This window comes from Mauremys mutica, chromosome 1 (assembly GCF_020497125.1).
Source record: "Mauremys mutica isolate MM-2020 ecotype Southern chromosome 1, ASM2049712v1, whole genome shotgun sequence".
NCBI classification, from domain to species: Eukaryota; Metazoa; Chordata; order Testudines; family Geoemydidae; genus Mauremys; species Mauremys mutica.
In genome coordinates, this window is record NC_059072.1 from 256,315,121 (window position 1) to 256,339,871 (window position 24,751).

At 47.3% G+C, this 24,751-nt stretch overlaps 1 protein-coding gene across 1 annotated transcript; it reads right to left on the minus strand.

Moving 5' to 3' along the window:
• Positions 1 to 178: 178 nt before the first annotated feature.
• ING1 (inhibitor of growth family member 1) lies at positions 179 to 13,921 on the minus strand. Its single transcript, XM_045007797.1, has 2 exons — positions 13,245 to 13,921; positions 179 to 1,791 (listed from the first exon to the last, which is right to left on the minus strand). Exons 1-2 carry the CDS (start codon positions 13,384 to 13,386, stop codon positions 1,088 to 1,090), a joined length of 846 nt encoding a protein of 281 aa, XP_044863732.1. The 5' UTR covers positions 13,387 to 13,921; the 3' UTR covers positions 179 to 1,087.
• Between the last annotated feature and the right edge of the window lie 10,830 nt (positions 13,922 to 24,751).

The following is a 24,751-nucleotide window of genomic DNA, read 5'->3' on the forward strand; positions in this document are numbered from 1 at the left end:
CTCTTGCTAATCATACGCTCTCTGAAGATTCATTATTGGAAGCATAATTTGACTACCATTACAACAGATTCTACTTTAGGCTTCCAGGCGGCAGCAGCTTGATGGTGCTACGGAAGTTAGCCATTAATTTTTAAATGGTATGAATGAATATTAAAATGTAATCACCAGAGAAACAAACTAAGTTTTTTTCATTTATTTCTTAATATCACAGCTGTACAATTTTCATACATACAGAAGGAAATGCACATTGGATACACAATGGCATTTGGCTGCATTTCCAATTATAATACAGTAAGTGCAACTCCACTTAAAAATTTACATTTATACACCTTATACAAATTAAAGATTGCTACACTATTATCTGTGACAGTATAAAGCTTGATTTATGGTAAGTTTAATTACTAAACCACTTCCTGGTTAAATATAAAATGTACTCAATCATTTTAAAATGGCCCTTGTGGTACTCGGCCAGTATATAAAATATTTGTCATGTAAAATTTAACCATTTACTTTTTTTAAAAAATAATCTTCTAACGCTATTTAAACATTTGTTATTGAACTGTTATACTGACACACACTGTAGCAGAAGTCATATTTTACCTTCTTGTTTGATCTTGCATTGGTCATCAGTGAAAGAAATTAAATTTGTAATGTACTGTTGTTTTATTCAAATACAACCGGATGGCTAAATATTTGACAGTTTGCTGGAAAGGTAAATAACATTCCTCTATAAAGAAAAATGAAATTACATTTAAGAAATATTTGTTATCTAAATGTTAATGGGTATAGTGCTACCAGCACAAAAAAGAAATATTATATTGTCTTTAGCTCCATCCGAACACTAAATTTAAACGCTTATTACATGTTTATTAATGTTGGTCGCCAGACCACTTTCTTTTTACAGCTGTATCAAATGGAAAAAACAAAATTGCTCTTATTGCCGTCCCTATAACAGGAATGGTTTTGTTTCTAACCTCCTTTAAAAATATACATTTTACAATCCTTGCACCTCAACAAAGGTGACACTGACAATAAATACACTGGTTGGTTGGTTTTTTATTTTTCTTCGCAATCAAGAGTCTACAAACTACCTATTGTAGGCCCTTTCTTTTTTAGATTTCTCCAGTGCCTTGTCCATAGTTTTCTCATTTTCTCCTCTACATTTAGGGCAGTACCATTTGCCCTTTGGTTTATGATTGAGTCCCACACATGAAAAATGAAACCACTCAATTGGGCACTCATCATTATCACATCCTATCATTTCTCCATAGGAGACTTGGTTACACAAACAGTATGTTGGCTCATTGGGATCAATAGGAAGATCCGCAGGGGAAGCCTCCCTCTCTGCTTTAGCCTTAGACCTCTTCTTTTTCTTGGATGTTTTTGCTTTCTTCTCCTTTGGCGTTCCTGAGGTGATGTCATCATGATCATGATTATTAGAAGCATTTTCTCGATTTTCATTATTTCTTTGCCTCCTAGACCTCTTATTGTTGGGCTTTTCAGCCTGAGTGATTGTCTCATTCTTTGACTTATCTTGGCTGGCTTTGCCACTGTTTCCAGTGGTCTCATTAGTCTCTTGACAGGTCTCAAATAGTTCCACATGACTGTCCACTTGCCTGGTTCTATTCTCAACAAGTTCCACCATCTGACTGACAATTTGGATCTTTTCATCTCCCAGTTCCTGACTCCGGATCAGTGCTCTCTGTATGCAATGCAACAGTCTTCTCTTCTGCACGGCATCAGTCTCTCGTTTGAACTTTTCATAATAATCATCCAGCTCCTTTAAGATCTCTGCAAAGGGAAAAAAAAGTAAAACTCTAAATATTCTGCACATACAGAATGGCTGAACAAAACTTTCCCATACTACTGCCTCCCAAAAGCAGCACTACTTTCTTGTAAAGTACAAAGCTTATCAAAAGGCAGCCACACTGAAGTTGTAATCTGACAACAAGTTGCTCACATCTACAACTGATTAGTTGGTCTCTCTGGAACAGAATGCAAATGCCATCTAAAATAATTTCATTTTAGACTGTTACACTCTGTGCGAGTTTTGTGGGTGCAGCAGTATGTGACGTCTATGAAGCAGCTTGTCACAATGAAAAGAAGTTACAGATTGCCAGGTTAGTGGCCTAGATCTTCAAGACTTTTCCTTTTAGACAAATCAATGAAGTAAAAGAAGATTATTTTGTATTTCCATCATTGGCAACTACAAAATTTTGTTCTAAAGCCAGAACTAAGAAATATCATAGTGGTTTTTCAGACCATCTTTCACGTATTAACATTAACACTCTGCTAAAGAATAAAAATCTCCCCCCCAAACCAAAGATGACAGGACTGCCATTTACATTTTGGTCACAAGAAATGGTTGAAACAGGCAGAGGGAGAGCGAGTGAGTTAATCACTGCAGAAAACAGATGCTGAGTTATTTAGTAATGGCTATCGTACTTGACTGCTGATGCACAAGAATTCTGAATGCTGTGAGGTGGGTCCTGAGCTACAGTGAGCTCTATTCAATACCGCCGGGATGGGGGTTAAAAGTGTCTCTAAGGCCTTGTCTACACTACACAGTCAACACAAGTTATGTCGACAATCAAAAATTGGTATAATTAAATCACTTGTGCATGTTAACACAACACTCCTTCTATCGGCGGAGCACACCCACAGCTGGTGCTCTAGCATCGACAGAGAGCAGTGCACTGTGGGTATTTATCCCACTGTGCTACTCACCATCTTCTGCAGCTAGGAGTTCTGGGAAGGCAGAATGGATTGAAGTGCACCATGGGTGAGGGATCAATATCTCATGATGCAGTTTTTTCTATACCATGATTCCATGGGCTTTCTACTGTGTTTTGTGGCATTTTTCAATGGCCTCTGTTTACTGTGCACTCGCAATCTCTGTCTGAAAGGATGGATCCTGCACTGCTCTCTACTGTTGTAATCACTGTTATGACCACACCATGGCTGGTCATACAGTACATCGTGAGCACTCAATTTAAACAGGAATCAGAGGTGCCTGACCTGTTGTGTGCCATGGAAAGAAACAACACCAGATTGCTTTTGGCATTCATGGAACAGCTGCACATGGTGAACCATCACTTTTGGGATCAGGAAACAAGCGCTGAGTGGTGGGATCGCATTGCTATGCCGGTCTGGGTTGATGAGCAGTGGCTGCAAAACTTTTGGCTGCAGAAAGCCACCTTCCTGGAACTATGTGCAGAGCTTGCCCCAGCAGTGCAGCACAAAGACACCAAAATGAGAGCTGCCCTCTGAGTGGAGACGTGCATGGCAATCGTTGTGTGGAAGCTGGTGACTCCAGACTGCTATCAGTTGGTCGTGAATCAGTTTGGAGTCTGGAAGTCGACCATTGGAGCTATGTTAACGTAAGTGTGTAAGGCAATTAATCACATCCTGCTACAAAGGACTGTGACTCTTGGCAATCTGTGTGAAACAGTGGATGGCTCTGCAGCAATTGGATTCCCTAAGTGAGACAGAGCAATAGATGGCACGCATATCCCAATTTTGACACCAGAACACCTTGCAACTGAGTACATCAATAGAAAGGGGTATTTCTCCATGGTGTTGCAGGCACTTGTGGATCACCATAGGCGTTTCACTGACATCAACGTGGGGTGGTCCAAAAAGGTGCATGACACATGCATCTTCGGGAACACTGGTCTGTACAGAAAGCTGCAAGCAGAGACTTTCTTCCCAGACTAGAAGATTCCAATGGGGGATATTGAAATGCCCATAGTGATCCTGGGAAACACGACCTATCCCTTACTGTCATGGCTCATGAAGCCTTACACGAGAAACCTGGACAGCAGCAAGGAGCACTTCAACCAATAGGCTGTAGAATGTACATTTGGCAGATTAAAAGCAGGCTGGCACTGCCTTTATGACAAGTTAGACCTAAATGAGGAAAATATTCCCAAGGTTATAGCAGCCTGCTGGGTGCTCCATAATATTTGTGAGGCTAAAGATGAGACGGTTCCTGCAGAGTGGTGTGTGGAGACGGATCACCCGGCGGCTGATTTTGAGCAATCAGATACCAGGGCTGAGGTGCACCGGGGGGAGAGGAAAAGCAATTTGAATTAGGGAGGCTTTGAGGCAACAATTTGACAATCAGCTCCAGTAATGTTTCATTCTATACAGCACTCTGCCATGCTTCGTTAACTTGCCACATTGTATGAAAATGTTGATGATTCTTGACCGGGATGTATAGTCAGCAAACGATGAAATTGCCACTGTATATTAATTCCAGCATCAAGTACCATGTTTTGAAGATAAATAAAGATTGGTTATCATTCAAAAAGTTTGTTTTTATTAAATACCAATTAATAACACACACAAAAGGCTTGCTGGGAAGGGAAATAACAATGAAGGGCAGTGTACACTCTCATAGCTGTGTGCAAGTCCAGCTATCATTTTGTGTGGGAGGAGTTTAGGGAGGGCATGAAAAACAGTTCTGTATCAGCTGCAGGGTGGTTGACCACACATGAATTCTGCCTGCAGCGTGATTAGATGTTTCTCCTCCATCACTTTTATCATCTTCTCTTGGCCCATTAAAATTGGCTCCTGGCTCTCCTTTCTGTCCTGCCTATTGTATAATTTTCTTTTAAAATCTCTCTCTGCAATCTGCGTTCTTGTTTTTCGGCCTCTGAGGATTGGAGCACCTCTCGGAACATGTCCTCCTTGCTTCCTTATCTGGCAGAGGTGCTCTGTCAGTGTGTAGGGTGTTCCACTGAAGGCCACATCTGCAGAAGCACAAGAAACAATAAACCGAAGTATGAATTTTAGTGCACGCACCACATCAACTCATTAGAGTAAAATGCACCTTTTAAAAAAAATCTTTTAAAAAATATTAATCAGTTTCTCACTGTCTCTTGGCAAGCACACAGCTCAACGAACACCCTAAATATGGTGAGGTAGGCCAGGGGGATGGTGGGGGTGGGGTGGGGGGGTGCGCTCAAGGTGGGGCAAAGGGTCTCAGTGTTTTTTTAAGGGGACTAGGGACAATTTTGTAAATTCTGCCACCATTTTCCACAGGCAGAGGTCACTGAAGACACTATCTCACTCCTGAAGGTAAGCAAGGATGTAAGGGTGCATCTCTTGCATGCTTACAGCTTCAGACTGGGTCCCCTATGCTGCTCGCCTACGTGCCGCTTTGGTCCCTGCACAAGTGATTGCCGATGGGGGAAGGAAGGAACAAAGTAGCTCTGCCAAGGAACCTTCAGCAGAGGATTGGCGAGTACCTCCACGAAAGTTTCCTAGATATCTCTCTGGAGGATTCCCATGAAATCTCAGTGTGCATTAACATGCTGTTCCACCGCACTGCTTTGCTGCACAGGGTAATGTAAAGCACATGTCAACACAGCTACTCTTGTACATTTCTATCCCTTCACCCACTTCTACAATATATGCAAAGCAAAGGACCGCTCTACTTCATATAACCAAGCAGCATCAACTCAAAAAGATCACTTACCAGAGCTCTCCTCTGCCACATCATGCGCACCAGAGATGGACTGCTGGGACTGGCTAGACCCCTCCGGAGTGGAAAAGAGTTCCTGACTCACCAAACCACGCGCTCCACATCATCCTCCAACTCGACCTCCTCATACACAACTTTGTCCTCGGGGCCGAGTCCGCTGTCTGCAGCCCCATGTAAGTATCAAGGGGGCTCTTGGCATTGGAGGTGGGGTTGCTGCCGAGGATGGTGTCCAGCTCCTTATAGAAGCAGCAGGTCTTCAGCACAGCACCAGAGTGATGCTTTGACTCTCTTGCCTTCTGGTACACCTGCCTCAGCTCCTTTATTTTTGCACAGTATTGATGCATGTTCCATTTGTAGCCCTTATCCAACACTCCAGAAGAAATCTGACTGTAAGGGTACGTCTACACTACCCGCCGGATCGGCAGATAGTGATCGATGTATCAGGGATTGATTTATCGTGTCTAGTGTAGATGCGATAAATCGATCCCCGATCGCTCTGACATCGACTGTACTCTACCACAGCGAGAGGTGGAAGCGGAGTCAACAGGGGAGCGGCGGTAGTCGACTCCGTGCTGTGAGGACACGAGGTAAGTTGACCTAAGGTACGTCAACTTCAGCTACGCTATTCTCCCCCCGACAGCATAGATCAGGCCTAAGTATCAGAGTTCCTACAGCTGGAGCAGAGCTGGCACTGCACAGCCTCCTCACCCCACAGCCCAGCAGATTCAACAACTCAGATGTGCTCCAAGCGGGACAGTGTTTGTTGCATGGAGCTGCCATGGTCAGCTGGAAAGATGTGATGTGAGCTGTCCACACTGAGCAAACAGGAAGTGGAATTTCAAAAATTCCCAGGCCTTTAAAGGGGAAGGGGCAGATGCCTGGAGGCAAGACATCAGAGTACAAACTGCTGACCAGTGCGGTCAGGATGGATATTGTGGGACACCTCCTGGATACCACTTATAGCAACATAACCAAGCCAGTGTCCACACTGACACTTTGCCAATGTGACTTTGCCACAAAAAGCTCTATGCCTCTTGTTGAGGTGGTTTTATGTTGGTCGCAAAGCAGGAGAGTTTTGTTAGAAGAAGGAGCATTGCAGTGTGTACACCTCCACTGTATTGTCAATGAAACCTGACTTTTGCTGACAAAACTGTAGTGTAGTCAAGGTCTTAAGCTACCATTCTATTCCTCCAAGTCTTCGGCAGGTGAGAGCCAGAGCTAAGGGTTGCTAGATCAGGACTGCAATATACAAACTATAGGTATATTTCAGGTATTTTATTTCCTTTTAAGATGTGTAGGAGGCTTGGGTCCATGCCTGCGCGTGGCCATGTCCCTTCTGCATCAACATATTCTGTAATTGTTGCAATCTGAGTAAATACCTGCATCTATTGTCAGTGTGTATTTAACCAGAGAAAGTAAGAATTTAGGACATTCAACTATATTTGGCAACAGCTGAAGCAGTTATGATCTCTGATTTAAAATAGTAAAAGTGAACATATGCATTTATAAACCAAATGCAGATAGTCTTGAAGTAGCACTATTGTACTACTTACTGTAAGGATTTTTTCAGCAGACTATGAGAGAGTTTTGGTGAGAGAGGTTTTAAGAGTCAAATGTGTGATTCGAGAGTTCATAACTGAAAAATAGACGGCTATGTTTGATTTGTGCTTGTTTCATCAAACTCCATTCAATACCAGTGAGACATATTAGATTACTTTCCCTTTCACCATCATATATATATACACTCATTCCTCATCGTATATTATCTAGAATGAGGATTCTTTTTTCTCTCTTTTTTTAAACTGCATCATGGTATTTCTCTTTCCATTCACCTTGAAACGAACACAAAGGCTGCTGAGAAGAACAGTTTAGCTTACTAACCAAGAACAAAGGTTTTAGAAGAACGTAACACTTGGCAGAAAAGTAACTCAGTTATCCTAATAAATGTTACAATCCCACCTATATTTAAATGAAATAGCAAAGCTCTGACTTAGAATTTTACAAATGTGGACATTTATCTCCCTAATAAGACTTTCTTTTGGACAAGAAAACATGTCAATAGCTCTTGTTACACAATTAATACCAACAAAGCTGTTGCTATTTAGGCTTTGTCTTGATTAGGATAAAAAGGTGTTTGTTCTTTGATAACATGTTAACTAACACATTCTAAGACTCTAGTTTAGATACAGCTGGTTGTACTGTAGCAGGTAGAATTGGTGTGAATGTGTTAGTTAACCTTCTTAATAAAAAACCTTTTATCCTAATCAAGACAAACTCTTAGAGATTAAGTATGTTGGGAGATTAAACTTTTATCATTATTCCTAATAACTGAAATTCAGAAGTCTATACTCCAATTTTGTGGTACTTAGCCACTGTCATTAGTAGATTAGCCCACTTGAATTTGACATACAGATAATCTTTCTAGGAAAAGTACTTTGCTTTGTGGATATCCAAAGAATGTTTCTCCATAGGCTACTAATTTTTTAATGACAAAATAGTTTATTTTATTTCTCCACACCTATTACCAAAGCTTCATTTAAATATCATATATGCACATGAAAAATATACTATTATCACACTGCTAGTATTGCTCTACTATTTAACATATTTGGAAGACATATCTCATTTAGTGATAATAACCTTGATCCTGCTAGCTGCTGAGCACTTCCTGGGAGGTACTAATCAAAGTTGCTCAGCACAACACAAGATACTGAGTGATACAGTTTGTTGCTATTTACAACTGTGCCCAGATAAAACGGACGAAGTGCATCCGACGAAGTGGGTATTCACCCACGAAAGCTCATGCTCCAATACGTTTGTTAGGCTATGGCTACATTAGCGCTTCAAAGCGCTGCCGCGGCAGCGCTCCCGCGGCAGCGCTTTGAAGCGCTAAGTGTAGTCAAAGCCCCAGCGCTGGGAGAAAGCTCTCCCAGCGCTGTCCATACTCCAGCTCCCTGTGGGGAATAACGGACAGCGCTGGGAGCCGCGCTCCCAGCGCTGGGGCTTTGACTACACTGGCGCTTTGTAGCGCCGCAATTTGCAGCGCTGCAGAGGGTGTTTTTTCACACCCTGCTGCAGCGCTGCAAATTTGCAAGTGTAGCCATACCCTCAGTCTATTAGGTGCCACAGGACTCTTTGCTGCTTTTACAGATCCAGACTAACACGGCTACCCCTCTGATACAAATAAAAAGGGTTGATCAACAACAAGTGGGTGTTCTGATGGATGGAGTTGGGAGACTGTGGTACTTAAGTGTGATACTAGATAAGAAAAGAAGTTTCTTAGCAGCTATTTCAGCTTAAAGTTGTGCCAGGCTCTAATTTGTAATATTCCTTAGACAAGCGGACTCAGCAGCATGACTTGCCTGTCCTCTCCAGAATGGCTAACACTAATCCCCTCACAGGTAAACACTGTATAGGCCCCATGCCAGGGGCGGCTCCAGACCCTAGCACACCAAGCGGGTGCTTGTGGCGGCGAAATGTCTAGAGCCGCCCCTGCCCCATGCAAGAGCCTAGCTGTTTCAAAGTCTCCCGAGATAGTCAAATTATGCAACTATCTGAGAGTCCCTGGTTTTACTCTGTCACCTGTATGTTTAAAGCATGTTGGGAAAGTTACAAATGCAAAAAAAATCACACGCTGGGAATTCTGTGCACCTTGTAATGCCCTAGGCTGCAGAGGACACAAACATATAACTATGGGTTTTCTTGCTGTGTAGCATCAGAAACCCCACCACCAGCCGTAAGAATGAAAACATAAGCAATACACTTCAGCCAATCTTAAGTACTGCACTAGCTGAGCAGTTTCTCACAATACACACAAAAACTCTCTCTTTGCGACATTTGCAACATTATCCACTCCTCTGCATTGAAAGTCTCTAAGCCAATAAGATCACAGGCTTAATGCATAGCTATAGAGATAAATCTGTCCACCTTTTTCTAATATTTGCCCAGCTCTCCTGTGACCCATAGTTGAATAAGAGTCACAGATTTATTTTCAGAGTTTGAAATATTTACCTCACTGTTCCCACTGATTGATGGCAGCAAGCTCGGGCCCCCATAAAGGTAACTAATTTGGAATATTCAGTGTTGGTCTGGAATAACAGCCAGCTTCTGTGCTGCAAAGATTATTTCTGTCTGCATTAAGCACAGCAGACTGCTGGTTTGATGCCTGCAAGGGTATAAATCTTTACTTGTGTCATTTTATTTTTTTTCAGAGAATATAAATGAAAAAGAGGCTCTATTTCAACAGTCACTTAAGTGGCTTTGAGTAGGGGCTCCCACCCTTCTCTTCTAACAAAGATCTAGAGGCCAAGTAACAGGGGACACTTGTAAAAGCAGCAAAGAGTCCTGTGGCACCTTACAGACTAACAGATGTACTGGAGCATGAGCTTTCGTGGGTGAATACCCACTTTGCTGGATGCCAGGGGACACTTGATTACTCTGGTGGAAACAGATAGTTACTATACCCTATGATATATCTGCCTATCCTTTTATATTGCCAGTGGCGTGGTGTGCATGCTCTCAGGCTGAGGCTAGCATAATCATTTCCCACCATTGCTAATATTGGTACAGCTCCATCAATAAACAAAGTGCCAGCAGCTGCCAACATTTTAATAACTTTCTCAACTAACCATGCCCAGAATAGGTCTAAATGGCATATTGAAACTCCCATTGACTTGAATGGGAGCAGAGTGTGGCCAATGATAAGCACTTTTCAAAATTCCACCTTTAAAAAGGTGACTTTTCACAAAGACAGATGGAAACACAGGTATTGTTGTTGGGTTTTTTTTAACAGCTTTGTTAGAGGTAGTTTGGGGAAAATGTATATTGTATATGGTAGAACCTCACCAACTCAATAATTAGGAGAGCAGTTACTAATTATTAATTTAGAAACTTAGTAAATGAATAGTGGTCATAAGGATACTGCACTACATGTACTTTGTTCCTTTACTCAACTATAACTCTGTTTTGTGATACTTTGCCATACATTAGTAAGTTTTATATTTTTGTACAAGTAATGAAATCTGAGTACTGGCACCTTATTAAAATGCTCTGCTCTTTATTATTTTTTAAAGGTATGTCAGGAGAGACCACTATTTGTGTGGTTTATAAGTATTACTATTCAGTGAAGTGTGTATTTCAACACTTCTCGTATACTATCACACCATAAATCAGCAAAATGCTATGCAAAATTCAATTAAGTTTTACTTGAACAATCCCACATCTAAAATAACTGCCAAAATCTTGCTGTAAACTATATTTATAAGCCAAATTGTAATATATATTTCTAGGATCCCCCTCTCCCTATCAACATCTGAAGAGATTGTTGTTTGAAGGAAGGCTAATAGCTGCTTACTTCGCTTTTTTTAAAAATCCATGAACGGTAGAGTGGGGGCATTTTGAAGGTTATAGAGTAGAAGAAATTCATAGGTTGTGTTCCGGACTTGACAGCCAGGCTACCCCGGCACGGGGGCGGGTGTAAATAGCATCCCTCTACTGAGATGACAGAGAGCTCCCTGGACACGGGCGCGGGGTGCAGATTTGCAAGGAGCCTGTTTCCGGGCTAGGAACCAGGCTGGGGTTGTCTGGTGCACGCCTGGAGTGGGGCTGTCCAAGCCGGGGCGGAGGGGATGAAGGTTTGGGGGAGGAGGGGCCGGGACAACAGAGGGCGGCCCCGCTCCGTCCAGCTGGAGCCAAGCCCGGGGCCCGCAGCAGGAGCGCCAGGCCCAGGCGAAGACAGCGGGACTCGACCCCCGCAGCAAGGAGCCGAACTCCCCCTGGGCGCGAGCTCGGCCCCCCAGGGCCGCGTCCCGGGCTGGTCGGCGGGAGTCCCGCCAGCCCCGCGCCGCCTCGGCGCCCCGCCCCCGCTCGGGCGGGCGCCTCCTGCCGGTCAGACGGACCCACGCGGCGGGAGGGGCGCTCGCCTCGCAGCCATGACAGGCGGGGGAGGGGCACCGGCGGGCGCTCAGCCAACCGGGAAGGAGCTCTCGCAGTCTCCTTCAGGAGACTCCGCCCCTCCTTAGCAACCGGCCAGTTGCCAACGCAGAAGGGAGAACCAGGACGTGACGTCAGGCTATTGTTCTTTTGAACAGGAAATGGGCCCAACTGAGTTTCTCCTGTTTTTCGGAAGAGAGGGAAGGAGGCGAAGCCGAGTCTGCCCTCTACCAATCAGAATCAAAGAGTACAGGGATAACCCGCCTTTATCCGTCCAGCACGCCAATCAGGATGAGAAGTGGGAGGAACCAGTCCCTTCCGGTGCCGCGTGCCAACCGGAAACAGAAAGCCCGGAGCTCAGTTCTCCGACGCAACGGACCAACCAGAATGGGACCCAAAGAGCCCGCCCACCAACCCCAAGGTTCCAATCAAAACCAAGAGGAGGAGACAGAACAGGTCCCCCACCTAAAATCGTGTCAATCACAACCCGAAGGCCAAAGTTGCGCCCCCCCTCGCGCAGCCCATGGCGCCAATCAGAAACGGGAAGGCGGGAGGAACCTCAAGATATTCAAATCAACCCCACAAAAAAGTGGCGTCGGAAACGCCGCGAGGAGGCGGAGCTAGAGGCGGAACAGCGCGCGCAGGCAGCGAGCGGCAGAGGCTGAGCCCAGCCAATAGTGCCAGGGGGAGGCGGGGCGAACCGCGATATGCTAATGACGGAGGGCTATAAATGACGCAGCGAGCGGGGTGACTTGACTCCGGCATAGCGCGGACGCAGCTGCTATTTGCACTGGGGCGGTCGTGCAGGGAAGCGCGCCGCCCTACACCTCCCTTCCTCTTCCCCCCCCCCCACCCAGCCCTGTAGCCCCTGCTGCCGGTGCCTTCGATGGGGCCCTTTCCACCCATCTCTTGCCCGCGGGGGGTGCCCGCAGATCAGCGGCAAGTGCCGCAGAGACCAGCCCCCCCCCCCGCCCCGTAAAGCAGGAGAGGGGCGCATATTCGAGCAGAGGGGTCCTCTCCAGCACCCAGTGCCACCTTTGCCGGCAGCGTCCAACAGCCCCTCCCCCCCCCCCCACACACACAGCGCAAGTGACAAAGCTGCTCCTAAGCCCACGCAAACTAACCCCCCTTCTCCTTCCCCTCCCCGCCGGCCGTGGGGCAAGGAGACGGCATGCCCCGGAGTGAGTGCAGCCAGCATGCCGCGGGGAGGGGGCACTTAGCATTCAGCTCATCCATAACCCATCCAGCGTTTATTTTATATAACTCCCCTCCTCCCACATACACAGGGGGGCTGTTTTACAGGGTGAAACGCACCCCCATTAAAGAGAGACTGAAGAAAGCAAACCCTGCCCCCCACTCGCATCTAAACCTCCTCCCCCTTCTTCCCTAGCAGCCTCTCTCCCTTACTACAGCCATAATGAATACTGTACATTCCTAAATGTTGTTGTGCTGTAATCTCTCCCTCTGTCCACCCAGCACTTTCCCCGGTACCTACACAACCTCCCCCCACAACTACACACCCAGAAATAGCCCCCCACACCCTGCTTCCCTGTCCCCCGTCTTCTTGTCCAGTATTTTACACTGAAAAGCAGACTCCTTGCTTAATAAGAGAAGCCGGAGACCTTTTGTTCCGCCCCATGACAAGAGCTAACGCCGCAGATCAGCCCCTCTCTCCTCTTTTAGGCTCTCTTTTCCTGCTTTCTCCCTCCTCCCAAAAATAAAACTACCATCCCTGCAGGGTGCGGGCAAGGGGTGCCAGGACTCAGCTACCAAGGAAAGAAAAGACAAATCTAACCCAGCACCATACACACAAGAAAGCACTTACCTTGGTATTTGGCGTCAATTTCCCTCATCAGGGAGACATTTCTCTGCAGATCGAAGGGCAGAGACTCGATGGAGTCCAGATAATCCTCCACATAGTTCACGAGGTGAAGCTGCTCTCCGTTTGCAGGACTCAACATTTTCATCCGGCAAGACAGTCTTCCTCCCCCCCTCCTTCTGTGCGAGAGCGAGGGCTGCTCGCTCCAAAGACGACAGCCCCAATCTGCCCGGCTCGCTCCCTGCCCACCTCTCTCTGGAGCTCCCCAAAACCGAGAGAAGCTACATCTGACTCCTCTCTTGTGAACGCCGAGAGAGAGAGACACACACACGCGCACCCTCCGCTAGTCCCCACCGCCAGCAGCAGCTGATTGAATGGCTGTCGTTGTGGGTAACTCACGAAGGAGGTGGTAGGAACAATCAGAGGGATTTGTGTGTGCGAAGGGGGAGGAAGGGGGGCTCAAACCAGATCCTCCGAAACAACCTGGAAACAAAATCTGTTGTGCAAAGTGTCTGACAGAAGCATCAGCTCCTCTGGGCGCCCGTGTGCCGCTCCTATCCTCTCTCCTTCCACGCTCTTCTCGCCGCCGCTGCTCCCGTCCCCGGTTATATTAATGCAGCCTCTCTTCTCGCTATACGCCGCACTTGATCCAACGTGGAAAACCCAAATACCAGTTTCAAACACTTGGGAAACATTCAGCCCCGCCACGCAGCGCGCATGCGCACCCCTCCCCTCTACACACTGACCCTCCCCCCCCCCCGCAACAGCAGCAGTACTAACGCTCATGTGCATATTTATTATCTCTGCACCTCCTCTCCTTACTCACGTTTAAGAGCAGGAGGTGGGGCTGCTGCAACAGCAGAAACAAGTGGGGGGGGGGAGGGGGAGGTTGAGGTTGTGCTGCTGCTGCTGCCGGTAAGGTACACAGGGAACAAATGGTCCCACAGGCAAAGGCGTGTGTGTGATGCCGAGAGGGTACGGGGAGCCAGGGCACGGTACTAAGGAGGTATGTGGCCAGCTGGAAAGTAGTATGGTTACGTGCAAGAGCTCTGATGGTACCGGGAAAGTTGTGCAGGGTGCTGAGATGACGGCGATGCACGGGACGTTTGCGCATGATGCGCTCAGTGGTTGTTGGTGCTTTTACACGGGGGTCACTGGCACAAACTTTGTGCAGCGGGTGACAAAGCTGCGCTGTCCCGGGCAGCGTCTCCCGCGGGAGCTATCGCCGCAGGACTGGAGGAAGATCATGCAACGCTGCTGCTGCTTCAGCCCCAAAATGGGCCGCCCAGCTCACAGGCACGGCTCCCCCGGAGTCCCGCTAAACGGGAACAGGCTCAGTTTGAGTCTCGGCACCCGGATCCCCGGCCCCTAGCGGAACCACCGCCAGGCAACAGCATCAATTCAAGAAAATCACCCGGCTAGCGCAGGCTGCTGCTGACATCCCTGCCAACCAGTCGTGTCCCGCCCCGCCGCCCGGCCAGCCAATCGGAGACGGGAATCGGGGCGGGACAAGCAATGACAATTCTCCCTGGAACCCCGCGACAAGGGAGGGGGAGGAATGCGCATGCGCCCTCTCACGAGGGAAGACGAGAAAATGGAGGTGGAGGGAGTTAAACTACATTTCCCAACAGCCCTTGGGTCCCCGAGCATGCGCTATGCACGTGTGCACTGCGGGGCGGACAGGAAAATCCCTCGCACGCAGTCCGCACATGCCCATGCAGGAAACAAAGGGGTTACTAGGGAGGGGACAGCGCGTGTGTGTTGGGGAGGGTCCGCAGGGGCGCACGTGTGAGGGGGAGGGAAGTGCCTCAGGGGTGTAAGGGGGGCATGCCCTATGGAGGGGGAGGGGAGGAAATGGCTGGGGGGGGGCTAGCGCCCATGTTGCCCTTTTGAGAGTGGGTGGAATAGGACTGGGGATGCCTGGGGGAGCTTTATGCAGCCCCGTCCCCTGTCAGCTTCCTGCCCTAGTAGGTCCCTGTATTCTTAAAGGTGATCTGATGAGAACAATGAATTTAATCCCTCCTCCCCCCCCCCTTTTTCTTCTTGGACTGCTCAAGAAGCCCCGTAAGTCTTCTGGGTCTCCCTTGGCTCACCGGTGATGAGGACTAGCTGCCTCTCTGGCCAGGACCTGAAGGGGCCAGCTTGTTGTAGCTTTAACAAAATAGCTTTTCATCCAGTAGTTTGAGTTAAAAGCCAACCAAAAAGGAAAAACAAACAAACCTGCAGGAGAGTTTTAAACTGCCTGAAGAATTAATCACATCACTAAACTAATTTGATTTCACTTCCTTGGCAGCTGAGATGTCCTATCCCTACTCGTTCGCTAGTTGCCCACAGAAAAAGAAAAAAGTGATGTCTGAGCTATTAATATGTAAAATAAAACCCACAAGCCTTCATACTGCATAAAGAAATAAAAAAGACACACAGCCAATTATGTTCCCCAGTGTAGGTCACCTTTAATTTAGATTGTAACTAGAGGAGAGGGAATCTTTATAAAACAAAGTTGGTACACATCTATTTTGCTGCATGTGTTAGTAATGAACATCTCACAGAGGCTACTCTACCTCTCCGTGTCCACAGAGGCTGAGATACAGTAGTACACAGTATGCCCCATCCCCGAGGAAGAAACTAGTGTACACAGCAATTTCTCTTCCTCACATCCCCCCTCTAAAAATGCCCCAATCTCCAAAAAGGAGAGTGCCTAACCTACAGCAAAATCCTTCCCAATAGAAGATATCCCCAGAAGAATGAATGAGAGACTGTAACATGCAGTAAATCCTCCATTCCAGAGAGGGAAAGAGATGGTAAAACATACACAGTGTGCAATACTCTCTGCACCATACTGTGGGGTAGGTGGGAACACACATTTCCAGAGGCTGAGATACTAAAACATACACAGCAGAATCCTTGTCTCACCCCTAGACAAGGAGACACTAACATGCAGCAAAATTCTCCCTCAATCCACAATAATTTGAGAGGGGAGGGAGAGTGTAACACATACATGAGCACGCGCGCACACATCATCAAAACCACCCCAAACCTCACTGGGGAAATAGACTGCAATACGCACAGCAAAATCCTCCTTTCCCATCGATAGTGTTTCCTTCCCTCACACTCTCCCTGCTTCCAGTAAGGGAGATTTTGGGTGGAAAAAGCTCTGGCTGGAAAGCTCATTTCTCCAGAGCTGGCAGAGACCCAGCGTTTCTCTGATCTGCTGTGCTGTTGGAGCTAAGATCATGATGGGGGGGGGGGGGGGAGGAGAGGGTGTCTTTCGAAGGAGCTGAAAGTGTAATTATTTTAACAATAGCCTTTAAAATAAAGTGATTAAAAATCAGCAGGTTTCTCCTCTCCCTCTGTGTTCTTTAATGGGGGGAGGATATTTTTATTTAAAATGGATACTTATTGGTAAGCCTAGTTGTCAAGACAACAGTATTATCAGCAGGAGAGGCCTAGCTCCTCCTCTTCCTCCCCCCCCATCTTCTCTCCCCCTCTTCCCCCCGCCCGCCTCCTCAATCACTCTTTGGTTGCTTGTAGTTTCTCTAGTAGCTCTTCATGCATTTCTTCCCTGCGTTTCTTTCACTGACCTGACTGCTGTTACCACTGAAACTTCAACTGCAGGAAGCACAGGATAACCCTGGTTGGTGTCTGGAGGAATCTCTTGCGGCGGGGAGGGGGTTGGGACCGGATTTCTCCTGCTTGTTTTATTGCTTATGCTATAAGTACAAAACATTGCAAAACTTCATTTTCCTAGATGCTGCATTCTCAGCCTGCAATGTCCATGGCTATGTGAACAATAATAAAGGAGTGGAGGAAGAACAGAGTTGTGATGAAGGCACTGCAGGATAGACCTCTTCTTCCTTACAAGGGTTATATGTATGTTTCTCTTCTCCCGCTTTAAGCAGTCTTCATGAGTACTGAGTACTGACTCATGCAGACTTGACTTTACTCATGAAGCCCTTCACTTAATATAACTGGATTGGCAAAGTGTGATTTTTATCACAAGTCTCTCAATATTAGGAAAATGTATCTGTGCTTAATTGAAAATTTCCTCTTTTAAAGCCCCAGATCCAGAAGTCGTATGATGACGGGAGAATCTCAGCTTTCATTAAAAAAAAATGAAAAAAAGTAAGTTTCTAGCCTCATGGTTGCAGAGAAAAGCTGAAAAACACGGTCCCTAAAGGCTCCAAAACCAGAAGGCAAATAAAGAGAACCCCACATTTGTTAGTTTAATAATGTAATGATTTTAAGCCAATTTCATCATTTCTGGGGGCCTGACATGATTTTAAATGCATAGGGTTGGCAAAACTGTTGTTATTGTTTGTTGAGCACTAACACTGTGGTCAGCACTGTACAGAACAGAGAGGAAGAGATAGGCCCTGCCCAAGGAATCTCAATCTATCTAGATATTTATACTATGCTTATAACAATAATATCTGAGCACTAAATAACTATTATAAAATCTCTGCTTTCTTCTCTGTTTTATTCATAGATTCATAGATTCTAAGACTGGAAGGGACCTCGAGAGGTCATCGAGTCCAGTCCCTTGCCCTCATGGCAGGACCAAATACTGTCTAGACCATCCCGTATAGACATTTATCTAACCTACTCTTAAATATCCCCAGACATGGAGATTCTACAACCTCCCTAGGCAATTTATTCCAGTGTTTAACCACCCTGACAGTTAGGAACTTTTTCCTAATGTCCAACCTAAACCTCCCTTGGTGCAGTTTAAGCCCATTGCTTCTTGTTCTATCCTTAGAGGCCAAGGTGAACAAGTTTTCTCCCTCCTCCTTATGACACCCTTTTAGATACCTGAAAACTGCTATCATGTCCCCTCTCAGTCTTCTCTTTTCCAAACTAAACAAACCCAATTCTTTCAGCCTTCCTTCATAGGTCATGTTCTCTAGACCTTTAATCATTCTTGTTGCTCTTCTCTGCACCCTCTCCAATTTCTCCACATCTTTCTTGAAATGCAGTGCCCAGAACTGGACATAATACTCCAGCGCAGAAGAATGACTTCTCTTGTCTTGCTCACAACACACCTGTTAGTGCATCCCAGAATCATGTTTGCTTTTTTTTGCAACAGCATCACACTGTTGACTCATATTTAGCTTGTGGTCCACTATAACCCCTAGATCCCTTTCTGCCGTACTCCTTCCTAGAGAGTCTCTTCCCATTCTGTATGTGTGAAACTGATTGTTCCTCCCTAAGTGGAGTACTTTGCATTTGTCTTTGTTAAACTTCATCCTGTTTACCTCAGACCATTTCTCCAATTTGTCCGGATCATTTTGAATTATGACCCTACCCTCCAAAGCAGTTGCAATCCCTCCCAGTTTGGTATCATCTGGAAACTTAATAAGCGTACTTTCTATGCCAATATCTAAGTCGTTGATGAAGATATTGAACAGAGCCGGTCCCAAAACAGACCCTTGCGGAACCCCACTTGTTATACCTTTCCAGCAGGATTCGGAACCATTAATAACTACTCTCTGAGTACAGTTATCCAGCCAGTTATGCACCCACCTTGTAGTAGCCCCATCTAAGTTGTATTTGCCTAGTTTATTTATAAGAATATCATGCGAGACCGTATCAAATGCCTTACTAAAGTCTAGGTATACCACATCCACCGCTTCTCCCTTATCCACTCGTTATCCTATCAAAGAAAGCTATCAAATTGGTTTGACATGATTTGTTCTTTACAAATCCATGCTGGCTATTCCCTATCACCTTACCACCTTCCAAGTGTTTGCAGATGATTTCCTTAATTACTTGCTCCATTATCTTCCCTGGCACAGAAGTTAAACTAACTGGTCTGTAGTTTCCTGGGTTGTTTTTATTTCCCTTTTTATAGATGGGCACTATATTTGCCCTTTTCCAGTCTTCTGGAATCTCTCCTGTCTCCCATGATTTCCCAAAGATAATAGCTAGAGGCTCAGATACCTCCTCTATTAGCTCCTTGAGTATTCTAGGATGCATTTCATCAGGTCCTGGTGACTTGCAGACATCTAACTTTTCTAAGTGATTTTTAACTTGTACTTTTTTTATTTTATCTTCTAAACCTACCCCCTTCCCATTAGCATTCATTATGTTAGGTATTCCTTCAGACTTATCGATGAAGACCGAAACAAAGAAGTCATTAAGCATCTCTGCCATTTCCAAGTTTCCTGTTACTGTTTCTCCCTCCTCACTGAACAGTGGGCCTACCCTGTCCTTGGTCTTCCTCTTGCTTCTAATGTATTGATAAAACAAGTCTTCTTGTTTCCCTTTATTCATGTGGCTAGTTTGAGCTCATTTTGTGCCTTTGCCTTTCTAATCTTGCCCCTGCATTCCTGTGCTGTTTGCCTATATTCATCCTTTGTAATCTGTCCTAGTTTCCATTCTTATATGACTCATTTTTATTTTGTAGATCATGCAAGATCTCGTGGTTAAGCCAAGGTGGTCTTTTGCCACATTTTCTATCTTTCCTACCAGCGGAATAGCTTGCTTTTCGGCCCTTAGTAGTGTCCCTTTGAAAAACTGCCAACTCTCCTCAGTTGTTTTTCCCCTCAGTTTTGATTCCCATGGGACCTTACCTATCAGCTCTCTGAGCTTACCAAAATCCGCCTTCCTGAAATCCATTGTCTCTGTTTTGCTGTACTCCCTTCTACCCTTCCTTAGAATTGTGAACTCTATGATTTCATGATCACTTTCACCCAAGCTGCCTTCTACTTTCAAATTCTCAACAAGTTCCTCCTTGTTTGTTAGAATCAAGTCTAGAACAAGTCTAGTAGCTTTTTCAACCTTCTGAAATAAAAAGTTGCCTGCAATGCAGTCCAAGAAGTTATTGGATGGTCTGTGCCCCACTGTGTTATTTTCCCAACATATATCTGGATAGTTGAAGTCCCCCATCAGCACCGAATCTTGGGCTTTGGACAGTGATGAGCTGCCAGATTTTTAACAACGGGTTCCCTCCTCCCTCCAAAATTTTAACAACGGGTTCCCTCCTTCCCCACCCTCCGTGGGGGGGGGGGGTCGTGCCCCATCCAACCCCTCATGTTCCTTAACACACACACTCCGAGACCCCTGACCCATCCCCCCCTTCCCTGTCCCCTGACTGCCCCTTGCCGCCCCACCCAACCCCTCCTCTCATTCTCAATGGCCCCCCAGAACCCCTACCCCATACAACTACCCCTTCTCTCTGTCCCTGAGTGCCCCCACCACCTCATCCAACCCTGCTCTTTCCTGACTGCTCCCCGGGACCCTTGCCCCCATTCAATCCCCCTGTTCCCTGCCCTCTGACTGCCCTGACCCCTATCCACCCCCCCACAACCCACCCCCTCCCTACCCCCTTACCACACTGCCTGGGGACCGGGTCCACTCTGCCAGGACCACGACCGGCGCCGCGGGGCCCGACTCCCCAGGCCGGGCCGGCACCGGGGCCCAGCCGCGGGGCCCGACTCCCCAGGCCGCCCGGCCCGACTCCCCGGGCCCGACTCCCCGGGCCGCTCGGCCCGACTCCCCGGGGCCGGCCCGGCACCGGGGCCAAGCCGCTCGGCCCGACTCCCCGGGCCGGCCCGGCACCGGGGCCGAGCCGCTCGGCCCGACTCCCCGGGCCGGCCCGGCACCGGGGCCGAGCCGCTCGGCCCGACTCCCCGGGCCGGGGCGGCACCGGGGCCCGGCCGCTCGGCCTGACTCCCCGGGCCGGCACCGGGGCCCGGCTGCTCGGCGGCAGCCGCGGGGCCCGACTCCCCGGGCCGGCGCTGGGCTGGAGGGAGCCGCGGTCTGGGACCGGGAGCTGCTGAGCCAGCCGCGCCGCACCTCCCCTGCCCCTCCGCGCCCCAGCTTACCTGCTGGCTGCCTCCATGCTGCTTGTTCAGGCTTCCCGCGAACATCTGATTCGCGGGAAGCAGGGGAGGGGGAGGAGAAGGGGGCGGAGCAGGAGAGGAGTGGGCGGGAACTTTTGTTAAATTTAGCAGCCCTTAACAAGCGGTTCTAAAATGGCTGCCAAATTTAACAACGGGTTCGCGTGAACCCGTGCGAACCCGCTGCAGCTCACCCCTGGCTTTGGATGATTTTGTTAGTTGTTTACCCTATCTGTTTTCTCAGTTTCCCCTTTTTGTCTCTTAGTTGTCTTACTTATGATGGAAAACCCTGAACAGCTAAGAGAGTCATAAAATGTGTGTATTTATTCTGTGTAGTAAAGCACCCACAATGCTCTAGGCACAGAACAATAATTATATATACAAATAATAAACTCAAATGGCTGTAAAAGGACCTCCTAACTCACCAAAAAATGAACTCTCCTCTCTCCCCTCCAGCCCTATTCAATGCTTTGGGGAAAAGCCTGGGAAAACAGATAAGCTTTGCAGTGTTTCCTGAAGATGATTTAGTTGGGGATAGGTCCTGCTTTGAGCAGGGGGTTGGACTAGATGACTCTTCCAATCCTGATATTCTATGATTCTAAGGTCAATAAATCAGGGCTGTTTGGTGCCAAGAGGGAGAAAGTTCCAGAATTGAGGATCTTCCACTGACAAGACATCCCAACCTGCCCCTTGTTTGAACCAGAGGATTGTAAACTCAAGTGCCTTGGTTGATCACAAGTATCACCGTATGACAAAAGGGGAGAGAGAAGGTCTTTCCAGTACTCAGGACCCAAACCCTTTAAAATGTTATGCATCAACACCCACAAACCTGAGGTTTGCTCAGAAATCAACGGACAGCTAATGAGTACAGGGGACTGGACTAGATAACCTTTCGAGGTCCCTTCCAGTCCTATGTATAACTCCTTTGGGGTTTAGAGAGCACGGGCCCTTTAAATCTTTTTCCTAGGTGGGAGGGAGAGAGTGAGAAAAAAGGAGGGAAACTCCAGGGAGGTTGCTGGAGCTGAGAGGGAGCAGCCCGCAGGCCCGGGCAAAGGAAGGAGCAGAGAACTTGCCTGACGCCTGGGAAGGAGAGGACTGATCGGGGACACCCCAGGACAGGAGCCAGGAGCAGCACTGTGCCAAGGAGGAATCGCCCGAGAAGGACAGGCCAGAGCTGGACTCAGTATCACGGCTGCCCAGAGCTGCGTGGGGCTGTGAGTACTGGGGCTTGTGACTCTGCACTGGGAACAAGGAGGGAGGCTGCTAGCTAGTTAAGTGGGGAAGTGGTCGCTCTGTGTGGCTTTGCAGAGAGCAGCAGAAGAGGGCACCGGAGGGGTTTGTTGGGGGAAAGTTCACTGGCGCCAAAGACGACCAGGAGCACCCGCGATTCACCATTGGACTGGAACTTTGCTCAGGACTCCTGAACTCTGTGTGCAGAATGGTGGCTAGCCCTTTAAGGATAGTTGAGCCTACCCCCATCTGTGACTGACCAGCTGATGATGTGACCCAGGCATTAGGAGATAGCCTGAAGATCTCCTGGTCCTCATAAAAGTCAGCAGGAGTGACTAGTGATAGTTGCAGGAAGACTCCCGCAGGAGTTCCTGTGTCATGAAAGAGAACCTACTTCATATGTGACTCCAAGGCAGATGGCCTGTGGAGTGTAACCCTGTAGGGAGTAGATGGGGTTCTGGGGAAGGCCCCAAATCAGGAGGAAAGGACATGAATGATATTTTAAATTGTGTTAAACAGTTTTATTTTGAAGAAATAAAACTGAAGCTCTGAAGGAAAAAAAGTGAAGTCCTGTGGCAGGAGACTGTTCTCTGGTGCATGGGCTTGTGAGTTAGCCCACTGGTTTGCAAGACACATACAGAACATGTTGCAGCGATCCAACTTATAGGTGACAAAGGTATGGATACCCAGGATGAGGTCCACATGTCAAATAAATGGTCACAACCTGTTTTACCAAGTGCAAAACATATGTAGCAACCATGGCAATGTGGGGATCCAGCAACAACTGGAGATCCAAGGCTTCCAGTGTGTGAACTTCAGTAGCAAACAGTATACATCCTGCATTAACTGAAGGGTCTTGATTTGGGGTCCACCATTATTTTCTGTTGTTTACCTCAGTCAATTATCACAATCGTACCTGGACTGAGCCTCAGTCAGCTAGCCCTCATTCAGGCCCACGCTATATTCGGCTTGAGTATGTTGTTCAGTTGTATTGCCAGGGCTGGCTACCGAAGGCATTGCACCCCAGATCTCCCTATTAACACTCTTAACAACCTCCTGTGCATATTGAACAGAAGGGTGCCAGCCAGAAGAACAGCATGAAACTGTGCATGAGAGCAGGGGCGGCTCCAGGCACCAGCGCAGCAAGCGCGTGCCTGGGGCGGCAAGCCACGGGGGTCAGGCTGCTGGTCGCTGTGAGGGCGGCAGCCAGGCAGCCTTCGGCAGCATTTCTGCGGGAGGTCCACTGGTCCCACGGTTTCGGCGGTGGGTACACCGAAGGCATGGGACTGGCATATCACCTGCAGAACCACCTCCGAATCCGCATGACCAGCGGACCTCCCGCAGAAATGCCACCGAAGGCTGCCTGACTGCCGTGCTTGGGGCGGCAAAAAACATAGAGCTGCCCCTGCATGAGAGAGCCCTTGGGATAGATGAACAATTGCCTAACAGTAGTCTCTGAAATCTCTCGGACAGAATGGAACACAGCTACTCAAGCAATTCTCTCCAAAAATGCCAGGGTCCAGTGACATATTAACAACACTTAATGGTCAAAGGTGGCAAAGACAATAAAAGAATCAATATGGACATCTGAATTTCCAGAAGGAGGCAATTTTGTCTCCATATCCTGGAGCTGGCAATAGCTGGTGTGTGTAAGGGTAGTGTATTACTATTTGTGTTTTTGGCATTTTGGGGCATTGCTCAAAGAGGACCGAGTTAAGGTTACTTTGCAGGGTTAGGATGTATCTTTACTTTTCATTTCCTGGTTTTCAGAGATTTTAGTGTAGCTGAACTCTGGAAAGGCAGGAGGAGGCATCAGTGGGCAATCTTAATCCTGCGTCAAAGAAGTTTTGGGGCATTTAATTTCACTGGTTTTTTTAAAATAATTTCTTAGCATCCCACAACCCAATGTACCACAACCCAATTCTCTGCCTCCCCTGCCTCTGGCTCCTTGGCAATGGTAATCCTGGCCACAGAATGCACTAGCTGCATGCTAATCCCTTCACAGTGACATGACTGTTCTCAGTTCCCCATCCTGGACTCAGTACTGTGGGGGCAATTTTTGAAGGGATTCAGAAATGGAAGGGGGGTATGGATGTGGGGCAGAGCTGATGCCCCGAGTGCATCCCCCACTGCAAAGATCTGACCACCTCCTCCCCCGCCCCACTCTTCTGCACTACTCTGACCTTCCCTTTCCTTCTACAAGCAGCAAGAGGAGAAAGGGTGAGCTCCCAAAGAAAAAAGGTCCCTCGCAGAATAATTGCTTGTTCATTGAGGGATAGAAGAAAATCTTTTGGAAATTTAGTTCTTGTCATGTTCACCTTATCCATGGTAAGTTGCAGGGCTGTTACTAGCAGGTCAAGCTTCTGTGCAGATTTCTCAGATAGATATACACCAGATGTGTTCAATATAAGATCTTTCAATGTGCTTCCAGGTATGGCTGAGGAT